The 17054-nt window shown below is 37.1% G+C and overlaps 2 protein-coding genes across 2 annotated transcripts; one reads left to right on the forward strand and one right to left on the reverse strand.

Annotated features, from left to right (window-relative positions):
* Nucleotides 1–268: 268 nt before the first annotated feature.
* On the forward strand, nucleotides 269–3345 carry LOC104214171 (HIPL1 protein-like). Its single transcript, XM_009763799.2, has 7 exons — nucleotides 269–415; nucleotides 595–656; nucleotides 757–1254; nucleotides 1349–1559; nucleotides 1786–1961; nucleotides 2372–2613; nucleotides 2705–3345. Exons 1-7 carry the CDS (start codon nucleotides 331–333, stop codon nucleotides 3099–3101), a joined length of 1671 nt encoding a protein of 556 aa, XP_009762101.1. The 5' UTR covers nucleotides 269–330; the 3' UTR covers nucleotides 3102–3345.
* Nucleotides 3195–9592, reverse strand: LOC104214173 (uncharacterized). Its single transcript, XM_009763801.2, has 7 exons — nucleotides 8405–9592; nucleotides 8203–8248; nucleotides 6201–7304; nucleotides 5561–6015; nucleotides 4569–4661; nucleotides 4269–4376; nucleotides 3195–3272 (listed from the first exon to the last, which is right to left on the reverse strand). Exons 1-7 carry the CDS (start codon nucleotides 9590–9592, stop codon nucleotides 3195–3197), a joined length of 3072 nt encoding a protein of 1023 aa, XP_009762103.2.
* Between the last annotated feature and the right edge of the window lie 7462 nt (nucleotides 9593–17054).

The following is a 17054-nucleotide window of genomic DNA, read 5'->3' on the forward strand; positions in this document are numbered from 1 at the left end:
CCTGTAGGTAATCAACCTTAGATCGACCGGATACAAACATTGGGACGCAAAGGTTTTGGCCCCCCATGCAATTGTGTTACTAAAATAGCATTGAGATCGGCGTGTGCACTCAGATTAACGTAGTGATATAATTACATATCCTAAAATTTTACACTATTTTTCTAGAGCCATTATATATGAAGAGACTAAGATTCAGATCAAAAGGCCTTTATAGGAATTAATGTTGTTCATCATATATCCTCCAATAGTTGTGTTTCTGTGGTGCTCTTAAGTTCATTCCTATAATAAGGCATACATTATAAAGTGGAGTTCCATCCTGTCATTAGTGCTATGGTTGCTATGGGCACTGTTTTTCTCCTGAATCTCTCGTTACTTATTGGTTTTTTATCATCCTATACTTTGTGCATTCAGTTAAGTAAGGCTTTATCATCACTCTTTTTATTTTTATGTATAGGTTGTAGTTGCCTGTCTTAATTTTCTCTTCCATTTTTTTCTTTTCTACTTATTGGACATGGACCTAGTCACCTAGGGGCACATCAGATATAGAACTGATTTTTTTTCTAATTAATGGGAGTGTTTGATGTGACTCTGCAGAGGACTTAAGATTGGATAAGGAATTTGCAGCAGTGAATATCTCTGATCCCGAGTTCTGTTCAGTAAGAGTCCTTCATGCTTTATTGAGATTAGATATCTACATTTCCTATTGAAAACTTTTTCTCTCATTGAGTTGTTCTCTGTCTTGAAATCAACTTATAGGACATAATAAATGATGCTCAATCATTTGGTATTCGTGAAGCTCAAAATCAAGCCTCAAATGGTGTTTGCCTTGAAAAAATTGGAAATGGATCTTACATAGGCATGGCTCCACACCTTGACGGCTCTAACCGTGTCTTTTTGTGGAATCAACAAGGTAAAATATGGATTGCCACTGTTCCCGAGGATGGATCTAATGGAGTGTTGGAGCTTGATGAATCCAAGCCCTTTCTAGATATAACTGATCAAGTGCTTTTTGGTAACCAATATGGGGTATTGGGAATGGAATTCCATCCTAATTTTGTGAATAATGGTCGTTTCTTCGTTTCATACAATTGTGATAAGTTGCAACATTCAGGATGTTCAGGCAGATGCTCATGCAACTCGGAAGTTAATTGTGATCCAGCAAAGCTTCCAGTAGAGAGTGGCATCGAGCCATGTCAGTATCATACTATAGTAGCAGAGTTCACAGCGAATGGTACTGCATCAACACATTCCTTGGTATACCTCCATGCTTTCCTTATCGCTGTATGAATTTACGGATTTTCTGGATTGAAGTTCCCTTAATATCCTACTTTGATCATCTTGCTGACAGGCTGAAGTGGCTAGTCCATTAGAAGTGAGGAGGATTTTTACGATGGGAATTCCAGATAGGGGAGTTCATGGAGGGCAGATTCTATTTGGCCCTGCCGATGGGTTTTTGTATGTTATGACTGGAATTGGTACACATCGAGGGGATCCTTACAATTTTGCACAAAACAAGAGATCATTGCATGGAAAGATCTTGAGGATAGATGTGGATCAAAGTATGCTGATCAAAATGTTTATTGCGTAAACTTGTTAATATCTGAAAAATATAAACAAAAATTTACCAATGAAACTTTTGAAATCACTACATAGTGTTCCCATAGCCTCTGGAAAGAACATTTAAGCTTTTGTGTAGGCAGGTCGACACAAATTGGTTGATCAGAGTGCGTGTTTCTTGCACTGTAACAGCTGAAGTCTGCAATTTTCTCATTTGATGACTGACAGGAAATGAAGCGCACATTCAAGGACTTTGGGGAAACTACTCCATACCAAGAGATAATCCATACAATAATGACAAGCAATTAGCGCCTGAAATCTGGGCTTTGGGTCTTAGGAATCCTTGGCGTTGTAGTTTTGATTCAGAAAGGCCTTCCTACTTCCTATGTGGAGATGCTGGACAGGTTCGGAAGCTCACTCTCTCTTACTAGCCTAGTCATTACTTATATGATTTATTAATGGTTAAGGGAAATTTGATAAATTCAATCAAAAAACTCAAACAGATAAGGGCATACAATCAGTTTCTTGGAACAAGGTCTTCACCCTGCTGCATAGATACGCCTGTGAATACTTTATCCAAGATTCTATAGAAGAAACCGCAAATGCTGGCCTAAATTGATTGAAAATGCTCAGGCCTCTGAAAGCTTTAGTAAAGTTGGAAGGAATTTTTTCACCAGAAGGCATTGGCTTGACTTCTTAACCTGATCCTAGTCTTAATTGAAACTCAAAAAACAGTGGTAGAATATTAGCCTCTGCTTGATCCAGCATTGTCTGCACCTAATAAAGTTACCATCTTCCTTCCTGAATCTTGTAGGACCAGTATGAAGAGATTGATATGATAACAAAGGGTGGAAACTATGGGTGGTCCATTTATGAAGGCCCGTATCCCTACAAACCAAGCAATGCCACAAAAGGAAGCACTTTTTCTAACTCCAAGAGTCTCATATTCCCAGTCATGGGATACAAACACTCTGAAGCTGATACGACAATTGGTTCGGCGTCCATAACTGGTGGCTACTTCTATAGGTCTCACACTGATCCCTGTCTGTATGGAAGGTTTGCATCTTTTTCTTTGCTAACAAACTTGATAATTCAGTAGACGTATACTGTTTCATCAGCTCCACCTGATTTCGAATCAAACTTTCAGGTACTTGTACATAGACTTGTATCCAGATGGAATATGGACAGGTACTGAAAATCCTGAAAATAGTAGAAATTTCACAAGTTCAAAGATCCAATATAGGTGTGCGCAAGATTCTCCAATTCATTGTGAGTCAATTGCAGAGGATGTTATACCTGCTATAGGATATGTTGCATCCTTAGGTGAAGACAATAAAAAAGACATTCATATACTGACAACCACCGGTGTCTACAGAGTTGCACGTCCAAGCAGATGTAATTACCATTGTCCCAAAGAAAGAACTTTAGCTAATAAACCACCACCTTTTCCTCCAGTTTCCTTATCTGGAAAATTATGGGATAGTGGAAAACTCGTTGCGCTTATAATTTCTTCCATGATGCTCCTTTTGTTGAATCTTGTGTAATGGGATATGCAATTTGTTATCATTAATAATTTCCCAACAAATGGCAAATGCTGACTTTATTTAAGAGGAACAAAATTAGTTGTTTATTTATTTTTATTTCCCTCTGTTTGCTAGAAAGAGCTCTTTTATTTTCCTTTTCTTTCCAACACCCAAAACAGCAAAATAAACATGCTTCAACGAAGATTTGTTCATAGTTACATTTTGAATGCTAAATCCAACTTGCAGAAATATTTTTGGGAAAGAAAGAAAAAGATATTAGAAAAAGAAGGAACCGTATGCACCTTAGGAATGAGATTTCAAACTAGATATATAAGAGTTCAACGAAGGTAAATACTTACCCACACTCGATCGATGTTTAACAATTAAGAAATATATCTTTAGTCGCTCCCAAATATATATATATTTTTTTATTTTTTTATTTTTTGGGAGCGACTAAAGATACATATTTCTCAATTGTTAAATATATATATATATATATATCTTACTCTTTAGCTACTGTATGCAATTAGTTTCGATCGACCGATCAATTTTCTATTTTGTCCTTTACAATTTAACCTTGAGCGATCATGGAGATTTTTTTTTTTTTTGGGTTAATTTTCTTGGTTAAATCATGGAGAAATTTAACTTGGATTAGGTCATGAATGACATACTGAAGGCAGAAATATAAATAACTTTCAAATTATTAATTATCGGACCATGTGGGATTCCTCCAACAGGAGCCAACATTATTGACAGATGGAAAATAAGTTTAAACTATTGCAAGGAAGCACACTAGACCACAACTCTCAAATAAAAAATCCAGAGTTCACTGTTACATATTTTTTTAGTACAAGATATTAATAATGTAAAACGCGTTACATTAAATGTACATTGGATAAGGTTTCAGAAAAGAATGTAAAAGGTTTACTGTCGCGGATTCGGGATAAGAAGCTTTATTAGCCACTATCTTCATAGTTAATACGGAAAAAGGGCCAAATATATCTATGTACTTTCAAAAAATATTTAAATATACTCTTCGTTATACTATACGTTTAAATATACCCCTATAATTATATTTTGGGTTCAAATATACCCCTCATTTAAACGGAAGGACACATGTCATCGTCTTGTTTGCCAATTTTAAATATCTCCTAATTAATTAAAAAAAAACATACCCATTACCCATACCCGAAAAGCAAGCTTCAAAAGCTTGTCATCAATGGCTGCTATGATTAGAAATAATAAACAAACTGTATTTCCAATTTCTTTAACTATTTCTAAAGCAAAAGCCTTTACCTATGGACCATGGTTGTGTTAGATCAGTGCAAAAGCCTTTCTAATCATAGTAGCCATTTTTTAAATTTAAAACCCATCATTTTAAGCTTCAGATACACAATCGTTTACATATCTAATACTACCTGTACTAAATTATTGGTGAAATTTACACAAAATTAGAGTTATCACGTCGAATCACTAATACATTCATACAACATAACCTTTGACTAGAGTAGGCTTATCACTTCCTTCTTCTTCCTCTTTCACTTCCTTTTTCTTTCCGCCTTTGCCTCCAATCTCCAAGCCCTACAACCCATCCACACACGATTCACCGCCTTCCCAGCAGAGATGGCTCACCGGCCATCGATTGGGGATGGAATCTGCACACATGGGCCTTCAGATTCCTTTTATGTAGAGATTTAGGAAAATTTCCTTTTCTTTTGATGAATAATAGAATGTACAGAATGCATATTTATACACCTATTTTAGGAATCAAATTAGGGACAATTACAGCTATACTAAGTACAAATATGTAATTATTAATTTTGTTGTCCTAATCATGTTTGCACTATGACATGTACAACTATACATTGCATTTGGATACTTATATTATGGAAGAAACAAGTGCATTCCAATTGTATCCATTATGCTACAAGAAAATGGACTGGATGTTAAATAGTTTGGGTCAGACCTTATTTTGTATTTTGGGCTTCTTATTTGTTTATTGGACCAATATAACATATTCGCCCAATTTCCTGTTGAGCCCGATATAACCTAAACAAGTCTTCTGATTTCTAGGTCATTACATACGCCTCTTTTCTCTGTTCCTCTTCGTCTTCTTCGACTGCGTATCCTCTATGTCGTCGACCAGCTCTTGATTTAGGGGTGAGGTCGTAGAATCCAATCCAACATCCCCTTGCAAGTTGGAGGGGTGAGAAAATAGACCCAACTTGGAGACGATGGCCCTATGTAGAGGTCCGAAAAGGGGTTTTGTGAGGATGTCGGCGAGCTGCGATTTTGCCGGAACAAATGATAAAGAGATGAGTCCGGCGAGGAGCTGTTGCGGACAAAATGGCAGTCAATTTCCACGTGCTTGGTGCATTCGTGAAAAATAGGACTTTTGCGATGTGAATAGCCGCTTGCCTATCTGAGTGAAGGGAGACTGGCAAGGAGGCGGAAAATGAAAGATCTGTGAGGAGACGTACAAGCCATGTAAGTTCTGAAACAACCTTCTTCATAGACCGATATTCGGCTTCAGCAGAGGAAAGGGATATTGAAGATTGTTTCTTTGATTTCCATGAAATAGGGGATCCTCCGAGGTTGATATAGAAACCACTAATTGAGCGACGAGATTCCGGACAAGTTCCCCAATCATAATCACAAAAGGCGGTTAATTGAATAGAAGGTTCTGAATTCATGAAAACCCCAAATGATGGTGAAGACAACAGATAACGAAGACAGTGTAAACCAGCATTGAAATGAGGTTTACGCGGAGTTTGCATATACTGGCTTAGATACTGAACTGCGAAGGAGATGTCAGGGCAAGTATGAGTTAGAAAATTGAGCTTTCCGATTAGTCGCCTGTAGATGGTTGGGTCTTGAAGAAGTTCGCCGACATCGACTCGAAGCTTGCAACTGGGGTCTAGCGGAGATGAGACTGCTGTGAATCAAGAATACCAAACTCAGATAGAAGCTCCAAGGTGAACTTTCGTTGACTGATAATTAGTCCATTATTTTCCCTTAGTAGTTCCATGCCAAGAAAATAATTAGCTTCTCCAAGATCTTTAATTTTGAATTCCAAATTGAGGAATTATTTGAGATTAGAAAGCTCTGTAGGGTCATCACCTGTGAGAAGTATGTCATCGACATAAACAACAACAATAGAAATTCCAGTATCTGTCTTCTTGAAAAATAGAGAATAGTCGTTAAAAGAGTGAAAATATCCTTTGAAAGTGAGTGCACCAGTAAGTCGTGCGTACCATTGCCGGGAAGCCTGTTTAAGTCTGTATAAGGACTTTTTTAACCTGCATACATGATTATTAGAAGGTGAAGGCAATCCTGGGGAGAATCTCATATATACTTCTTCCTGTAGATCACCATGAAGAAAAGCGTTATTGACATCTAGTTGAAACAATTTCCAGTGTCGTTTAACTGCAACTGCTAAAATGCATCTAACGGTGGTCATTTTCACCACTGGACTAAAAGTTTCAGTATAGTCTATTCCTTCTCTTTGGATGTCTGCCCGGATAACTAGGCGAGCTTTAAACCTTTCAATGCTCCCATCAGATTTGTTTTTAACTTTATAAACCCATTTACAAGGTAAAAGTTTCTTGCCTCTCGGTAGTTCAACTACGTCCCAGGTTTGATTGGTTTCCAAGGCTAGAAGTTCTTGTGCCATTGCTTCCTGCCAACTGGGATGTAAAACTGCTTGGGAGAAACTTGTAGGTTCAACGATGTGAGAGATAGAGTTAAAAAAGGACTGGTTTGTAAGAGAGAGGTCAGTGAAATTTATAGTAGTAAGTGAGATTGGTGCTACAAGACAAAATTTGGTTAGATCAGTCAAGTACACAGCATTACACACATAATCTGCCAGATATGATGGTGGATTGTGGTCCCTAGTAGACAGCCTTAGTTTAGGTTGAGGAGGTAGGGAAGATAGAGAGGAAATATCCTTGGAGATAGGAGATGAGGTAGGAGCTATGCGGGGTGAAGTTATTGAAGGTTTTATAGGGGAGCTAGCATCGGATTCTGTGGAAAAATGGATATCAGACTGAGAAAAAGAGTGATTCAAGTCTCGAATAGTAGAAACTTCTTTAGGAAAAATTGGTTGTTCAGATGAAGGAGAGAAGAAAGGAAATATGTCCTCATAAAAAATAACATGTCGTGAAGTAAAAATGGCTTTAGAGTGAAGATCCAACAATTTGTAGCCTTTCTTTTCAAAAGGATAACCTATAAAAACACACTTGACAGATCTAGATTCAAGTTTTGTTCTGGGATGAGGTAAAGTAGATGCATAACATAAACAACCAAAACATTTCAGAAAATCATAAGATGGAACTTTTCCAAAAAGTATTTCAAAAGGTGTTTTGAAATTAAGAACTCTAGAGGGAAATCGATTTATTAGAAAAGTAGCAGTTAACAAACAATCACCCCAATACATGGTGGGGAGATTAGATTGAAATAATAGAGCCCTGCATGTCTCTAGAAGATGTTTGTATTTTCGCTCAACCACTCCATTTTGTTGTGGTGTGGCAACACAAGAGGTTTGATGAAGGATTCCATTAGAGGAATTTTTTTTGAAAGAATAGAGCCCGAGCCTAATTCCAAAGCATTATCGGAATGAATGATTTTAACTTTTGTGGCAAACTATCTTTCTACCATTATTAGAAAAGATTTTAAAAGTGAAAAAACATTACTTTTTATTTGTAAAAGGTAGGTCCAAGTTGCTCTACTATAGTCAAAAAATATCTATAACCGTCATGCGTTGGGAGCTTGTAAGGTTCCCAAGTATCAACATGAATTAGTTGAAAAATGGAAGTTGTGTTTATATGACTTGAATGAAAAGGCAACTTTGTCTGCCTAGCTTGAGAACATACATCACAAGGATGATTAAATGTGGAAACGGAAGGAAAATAAAAACTTGATAGATTTTGCATGCTAGATAGGGGCATGTGCCCTAATCTTTTGTGTCGTAGGCTTACATTAGAATTGATTCTAGCTGAACAAGAAACTCAATGAGACACAATGTCCTTCTTAAGGTTGTTGCAATCTAAAAAAGACTTAAAAACTGATTGATTTCCATGAGCTAGTCCGGGACTTAGAGAGACTGGATTAAGTAGATATAGACCTTCTTTCACTTCACCAACTACCACTGGCCTCTTCAGTGAAGAGCCCTGCAAAAATGTACCAAAAGATGAGAAAATCAAGGTACACATGAGTTGTTTAGTGAGTTTGTGAACTGAAATTAGATTAAACTTGAAATCTGGAACATACAACACATTGTTTAGGATTTAATCTGGCAAAACATGTACACTACCAATTTGACTGACCTTAACTTTATATGAACTCGGCAGATTGACGTATAGAGATTTGGTTAGAGGCTTCAGATTAAATACAATGGAATGATCAAAAGTCATATGTTCTGAAGCTCCTGAATCTATTATCCAGGAGGTAGAATTCATGTAAGGAAAACAAGAAAGACAATATAGATTAGGTGCATTAACGGTTTTACCAGCACAGTTGGCACTAGCATTTGCATCAGAAATCTGCTCAACCTGTTGCACCTTTACTTGTTGAAGAAGTTGATAAAGCTGACTGAACTGTTCTTGAGTTATTGCCTTACCTGCTGTATTTTCCACCATTGTGTTTGCTGAAAAAATTGTGTTTTCTTCAGGCATAATTGCTGCATTGCTGTGAGTTCCTCCATGATATCTTTTGGATTTGGTGAACTTGAAAGTGGAGAGAAAACCAATGATTCTATAGCATTTGTCAATGGAATGACCAGGTTTCTTGCAATAGTTGCACAACAGGTTACTCTTTTTTCCTTCAAGGTTTGCTTTGAATTTTCCTTCTCCATTAGCATACTTTTGAAAATAGGTTTGTTGATTTCCTGACAGGGTGTTGTGCAACATGAATTTCCCTTTTTTCTCATCTTGAATGAGAAGAGAGTAGGCCTGATTGATACTAGGAAGAGGGGTAAACATTAGAATGTTACTCCTCATAGCTGAATAGATATCATTAAGTCCCATGAGGAATTGGATGAGCCTGCCATCTTGAAGGGACTTCAAAGTCTTTGATTTTCCTCCACAGTTGTATTCACATGTAAAATGCACACAAGTATTCAAGGTATCTAACTCATCCCAAATCCTTTTCACCTTTGTATAGTATCCTGCTATATCAGAGGTTCCCTGCACTATATTACTCAACTCCTTTTGTAATTGATAAAGTTCAGCACTGTTACATTGCCCGAATCTAACTTCAAGTTCTTTCCAAATCTCATTTGCAGTTTTAGAATAAAAGACACTTTTAGCTATGTCCTTAGATAGAGAGTTTAAAATCCATGATATAACCATATCATTGCAACGATTCCACTGCTTGAAATCAGTTGAAGTTGCATTTGGTTCAGAAAATGTTCCATTGATGAAACCAAGTTTGTTCTTGGCAGAGAGTGCAATAATTATGGCTCTACGCCATCCTTCATATCCTTTTCCATCAAAAACTGAGTTGACAAGAACCATTTCTGGTGAAATCAGATGGATGAAGATAATAGAGGTGAGTGCAATCGATGACGATAGCAGCTGGTTGGTTAACTGTTCTAGCGGCAGAAATATTTGAGGAGTCATCTGTGGAGTTTGGTGCCATTTCAATAAAAAGAGAAAGAAGAAAAAAAATGTAGGCAAAAGAGTTTCAGATAGCTACTGCTCTGATACCATGTAGAGATTTAGAAAAATTTCCCTTTCTTTTGATGAATAATAGACTGTACATAATGCATATTTATACACCTATTTTAGGAATCAAACTAGGGACAATTACAACTATACTAAGTACAAATGTGTAATTATTAATTTGTTGTCCTAATCATGTTTGCACTATGACATGTACAACTATACATTGCATTTGGATACTGATATTCTGGAAGGAACAAGTGTCTTCCAGGTGTATCCATTAAGCTACAAGAAAATGGAATGGATGTTAAATAGTTTGGGTCAGATCTTATTTTGTATTTTGGGCTTCTTATTTGTTTATTGGACCAATATAACATATTGGCCCAATTTCCTGGTGAGCCCGATATAACCTAAACAGGTCTTCTGATTTATAGGTCATTACATACGCCTCTTTTCTTTATTCCTCTTCGTCTTCTTCGATTGTGCATCCTCTATGTCGTCGACCAGCTCTTGATTTAGGGTCGAGGTCGTAGAATCCTGTCCAACATCTTCCTCGTCCGATGCTGGAATAACAGATCGTACAGAAGTAACGGCCATTGATGAAGCTTTTGAAGCTTGCTTTTCGGGTATGGGTAATGGGTATGGTTATGAGTAGTATGAGTCTTTTTAAATAATTGGGAGATTTAAAATTGGCCAACATGACGATGACATGTGTCCCTCCGTTTAAATAAGGGGTATATTTGAACTCAAAGCATAACTGTAAGGGTATATTTGGACTCATAGTATAACAAAGAATATATTTAAACCTTTTCCAAAAGTACAGGGGTATATTTGGCCCTTTGCCGTACTTAATATACATTATAAGTGACGACGAAAAAAGTGATGAGAATTAAAGTCAACTTTCATTGATGGACTAAGGGCATCTCCAACCTTTACCATATTTCCTCATTTTGAGGACAACTTACCCAACCATTCCCCCATTTTTTTCTCCAAACTTTTTTATATTGTTCTCTCTCTTCTATATTATATTATTATCTTTCATTTCAATTTCATTTTTTAATTTCCATTAAACAAATTCCATCTTTTATTTTTATTAATTTGTAATTTCCACTAAAATAATTCCATAAAATTTTAAATAATATAATTTGTAAGCAATTATTAGAGATTAACTAATAATTCAAATAAAAGTGAAATCATTGCGATACAAGATTAATTGAACACATATTACATAACGATAAAATTCATTCGAAATACTACATAAATATTCAACTTCAACCTCTAGTATTCTCCCATAAATGATCTATTAATGCATTACGAAGTGCAAAATGAGCATCTTTGTCCATAATTCTTCTATGTCGAGCTAAAAATTCTTGAAATCGTTGATTTACATCTACTGTCATTTCTACTGTTGGAGTTGGACTTTTCAATTTTTGCAACATCTAATATTTTATATTTGCACCTTTCAATTTTTGAGATAATTATATATTTTTTGTACAATTATAACTTATAATAAAATGAACTTACAATTTTACATAAAAATAATAAATGCAAGAAAAATAATTTATCAAAATTATACACCAAAGTTAAGATGTAAAATTAATATTATAAAGACATTACATAAACATAATTAGGTATATATAAAGAGATAAATTAAAAGATTAAATAATAAAATAATAATAATAAGCTGATGAATAGTAATGGGGGAGATGAATAATGTACCCCCATATTTGAGGGAACACTATTCATCCCCCATTTTGGGGACAAAAATGGGGGAGGGTTGGAGCTAAATTATCCCAAAAATTGCCCCCATTATGGAGAATGGGGGTAAGGTTGGAGATGACCTAATAATAAACTCTTCCTTTGTCTCTCTCAAGATAAACACCACCTCCATCGTTGCCTCCCCGCCGAAACCACCAGACATCAGTTCTATGCACATAAACACACCGCCTAACACAGAAAATACTACACCCTTTGTTCCCACCCAAACCTTCATGCAAAAACTAATCTCAAACAACCAATTCACACATATCCCAAACACCTGCCATACTACACACTCATCTATCGATTTGTCAGATGAAACTACAATTGACCAATATCTAGAAACCTTTATCCCACTAACGAGCATAGAAAAAACAGACTATATTTACCCTAAAAATTTTCAGTTATTATTAAAGTTTTTGGATGCAAAGTGGGACATCAAACTCGCGAACAAAGCTAATCCAACTGTGGAAACCCACAGAGGACCTTCCACTAATCGATTTGGGATGTGACTTCTTCCTAGTTAAATTGCAGAAGGAGGAAAACATGGTGAAAGTATAACACGATGGGCCATGGTTCCTATTCAATCACTTCCTATCAGTAAGGAAATGGGAGCCCAAGTTCATAGCTTCCAACGCACAGCTTACTTACTCTGCCATCTCGATTAGATTGCCTGAGTTACCTACTAAATTCTATGACTTTGAAATCCTCCAGCACGTAGGATCAAAAATTGGATTGCTAAGAAAAATAGATACATGCACATCTGCCACAACTAGAGGCAGATATGCATGTATATGCATTGAAGTACCATTGGAAAAACCACTCAGAATACATGTTTATATTGGTCAACATCGATAACAAATCTTATACGAAGGACTAAATATGTTATGCACTCATTGTGGGAGATTGGTACACACCACAAACCTCTGTACTTTTGAGTCAAACACACACACCCCACCATCTCCCCCCCCCGACATACACATACAGACCCACATCCTAGCCATGATCCTGCCCTTACTACACAAGACTCACTGATGATGGATGTTGCCAAACGGTAAAGTTTCCACCAAGAAGCATCTGAAATGACCAACCCAAAGCGGGAATTCAACTGCCACCTCGGCCACGAGGACCTCACCAACAACATAGCCAGGCCCACATAGCCTTAGAGACGGCGGCCGACCAAGGGCCCACAGGTACGTTTTATTTTATCCCAGCCCCAATCCCTAATACCCTAATAAAAAATTCAAACAAATATGTTGCAATAGACACAAATACCCCCTTCAATAATTTTAATACATTTGCACATTTAAGTGACACATATTCCATCGATCTCATATACACACACCTTTCTACATCTGGGCCTATAAAAAATACCCTACCTAGCACAATAACTAGCCTATACCAACCAGAAGATGAGGCCCAAACCAACCAAAGTCCAAACATCTCTCTTACTATGCATGAGGAACAATCCTCGTCACCCCTACCCACTCAGGGAATAAGCCATGTGGATCCACTGATAGCCACATCACCCGACCATTGCCACCATATACCACAATCAACCCTCTCAATTACCACCCAACTAGGTACCTACTTACACGCAAAATCCCTAGTCCAACCATACTACCGAAGCCCAACAACACCACTACACCTAGATAACACCAATAATCAAATCAGCAAAGTCCAAGACCCAAGCAATACACCCTCATCTGCCCTTCCACGTGAAAATAAATCTAGTAAAAAAATCTTTCACCGCCAATATCACATTCACCACACAAATTACCCTCTCCTACTCCAAGCAATACTGAAAACCCATCATTACTTTCACTCCATAATTCCACTGATACAAGCAAAGATCAAACATCCTCTTCACACAAAAATGAACCATCTTCCCTTAAATTACCAACACAGACGCACCACCTCATTCACCAGCACCAACCTTCTCCATCACCCCATCTTCATCAACACCATCACCATGCAACCACCAAGCCAACCATAGCCACCTCTCATACCAATCTATATATCACAATTCCCTCCAACAATGACATACCCATAGTCATGGTTGGAGATGAGCTTACAGGATCATGCACTAATGTTCATAACGGAGATCGACAATCAAGATGTGATCATCATGATACAAAATCCAGCAGATATTGCTCAAATTGTAACGAAAGGGATGCAACTAGGAGTGGAACTTTACAATCAATACCTTTGGGCCATACACCTTCCGTCTACTCTTACAACTCATCACAATTGGACACCCCTTCAACCCATGCATCCATAACACCCTCAATCTATCCTCCAATTCTCATACCACACTCCACAGAACACATAAGAATTCCCTTTCTACCTATCCCAGCTTCCCCAGAAAATCTTTGTTCCCTGGATCCAACAAAGATCATTGATAGCAACACCACCACCCTTATATGCACAAACATCTCCTTATCACCCACTCACTCCACCAACCAGCCATGTTCATACCCACCATCAAGCTCCATCACAACTCGAAGCAGAAGCACATCGAGAAGTGAATGCAATAATGGACGAGATAAGAGAAACAAGACCAATCATGTGCTTCCTAAATGGACACAGAACTTACACGCTCAAAGAGAAGTTTGCAAGAAAAGTGATAATCTTCTGCCCACAAGATCTGCTAAGTTGCTCCCTAAATATACGAACCACGCACAATCCAGCAATGGGCAAATACGGCATAATGTTATTTCGGCAATGACTCCAACCTAGATGGGGACCTCCTCCCCTCCTCCACCCAATAATTCATCCATGAAGATCATTATCTGGAATTGCAGAGGAGCTCAGTCAGCTTATTTCAAGAGAAATTTCCGCTCACTACTAAACTACCATAACCCACCACTGGTGGCCTTGTTGGAAACTCATCTACAGGATCATGCAATCCTAAAGGAAGAATTTGGATTCAAACACTTAGCAGAAGCACCAAAAGTGGGTGTCAGTGGAGGCCTTGCTTTACTTTGGAAGGAGGAAATCATCCAACTTGATCAAGTTGCAGTCGCATAACAAGAGATCCATTCAATTGTACAGGTACAACCACACACTGCTTCTTGGCATTTTCAGTAATATATGCCAAAAATAACATGCTCTCTAGGCATGTTTTATGGGATAATCTAAGGCAACTACATGACACTATAAGGCTCTCTTAGTTGATGGGAGGGAATTTTAACGAAATAACTAGAGCTTCGAAGAAATACGGAGATCTAGCCCTAAATAACACTAGGTCTGATAAATTTATACGTTGTTTAAATTACTGAAATATTATAGACGTAGGGTATACTGGCAGTAAATATACTTGGTCTAATAATAGGCACATCACAAATTGAATTTTAGAGAGAACTGATCGTTTTGTAGCCAATTATGATTGGATAAACCTTTTTCCTCAAGCTTTAGTACAACATCTGCCTCGTACATACTCGGACCACTGTCCTTTATTAATTCATCTTAATAAAAAATATACAATTATGGAAAAAAAAATTAGGTTTGAAACTATTTGGCAAACCCACCCGCAATTCTTATCAATTATACAAAGAAATTGGACTATTAATAAACCCCTTCTTCCTTCTATTGAAGATTTCACCAAAGATGTAACCATTTGGAATAAATCCACCTTTGGGAATATATTTAGAAAAAAAGTAAACTGCTAGCCAGGATAAAAGGAGCACAATCCTCACCGGCATATCCTACGAGCTCATTCTTACAAAACCCAAAATGTGACCTAATAGCTGAGTCTAATGATTTATTAAAATTAGAAGAAGAATTTTGAAAATTAAAATATTGTATAAGTTGGCTCCAACAAGGTGATGTTAATACTAAAATTTTACGTAACAACTATTAAGCGATGCAGAAGAAATCGTATCACGGCTCTAAAAGATTCAATGGGAAACTGGATCTACGACCAAAAAAAATATCACATGCCAAATTGAACAATACTACCAAAACTTATTCACTACTTCCCACGTAGTCAATCAAAAATACTCCTTAAACTCAAGCCACAACCACTTCACATAGGAACAACTTAACAACCTAACTTTATCCCCCACCACCATGAAAATTATTAGAGTTGTTAAATCTTTTCAACCACTTAAAGCATCGGCCAGATGGCTTACACCCACTTTTTTACCAAAATTACTGGGTACACATTGCTCCTTTACTCATTTCTTTTTGCAAGGAAGCATTTGAAAAACAACACATTCCACCGGAAGTCAACAAAATATACATTTGTCTCATCCCAAAAATACTACACCCCACTATTATCACCCAATATAAGCCATTGCAATACCCTTTACAAAATAATTACAAAGATTATTGTACATTTTATTAAACCAACTCGTTAAACAATTATAAGCCCTGAATAATCTACCTTTTTACAAAATCGCAGAGCTTCAGCTAACGCTATTATTATTATTCAAGAAATAATCCACCATTTTAAAAATAAAAAGGGACACAAGGTGAATTCCTCCTCAAATTAGACCTTGAAAAAACTTTTGACAAACTAGAATGGGGTTTCATTAGGGATATACTAAGCTACTTTAATTTTCCACCACCCCTAATTAATTTAATTATGTCATGCATCACCTCAGCCACAATATCCATCCTAATCAATGGAGCACCCACACCTTTTTTCAGTCCTACTTGTCACGACCCAGACTTTTCACCCTCGGGAGTTGTAATGGTGCCTACTAATATAAGCTAGGCAAGCCAATTATTTTACCTTTTTTATTTTTAATCCATTAACAATTATAAATTAATATTTATAAACAACGAAAATTAATAGAGCAGAAGAATGAAAATTTAAAATTTTTAACTAATAACAATACGTATCCATAACATAAACTATCCATAACTGGTGTCACAATCTCACGGACTATCTAAGAAAACTACAAATAAAGTCTGAACAAGAAAGTACATGTCTGTCTCTAAAATAGTAAAGAACAAATGAAAACAAGATAGGTAGGGGACGCCAAGGCCTGCGGACGCCTGCAGGACTACCTCGGGTCTCCTAGTGGACTGAAGGCAGCAACCCCTAGCTAAGGTCTGTATGCTCTAGTACCGGGATCTGCACAAAAGAGCGCAGAGTGTAGTATTAGCACAACCGACCCCATGTGCTGGTAAGTGTCGAGCCTAACCTTGGCGAAGTAGTGACGAGGCTAGGACACCACAATCAAACAACCTGCAGCTAAACAATATCTAACATAATAACAGTAATAAAAGCAAATCAAAAGTAAACGGAAAGGGTAACATGCTATGGGGGAAACATTAACATAATGAATCACAGTAGTAGTGGAATAAGACAATTAAGTAACTTGAACCGAAGCGACAATAAATAAAAATAAACAGGCAATAAGTGCTCGTCATCACCCTTCGTATTTTACTCTCAATCCTCACCAATGCAATCAAGTAATGAAAATGTGCATGGTACCACCCGTCGTGCTTTATCTCTCTTCCTCACCATATATGTATTAGAAATTTTACACGACATCACCCTTCGTGCTTTATCTCTCTTCCTCACCATATGCATCAATATCAATAA

Source organism: Nicotiana sylvestris, chromosome 3 (assembly GCF_000393655.2).
Source record: "Nicotiana sylvestris chromosome 3, ASM39365v2, whole genome shotgun sequence".
Classification (NCBI taxonomy): domain Eukaryota; kingdom Viridiplantae; phylum Streptophyta; class Magnoliopsida; order Solanales; family Solanaceae; genus Nicotiana; species Nicotiana sylvestris.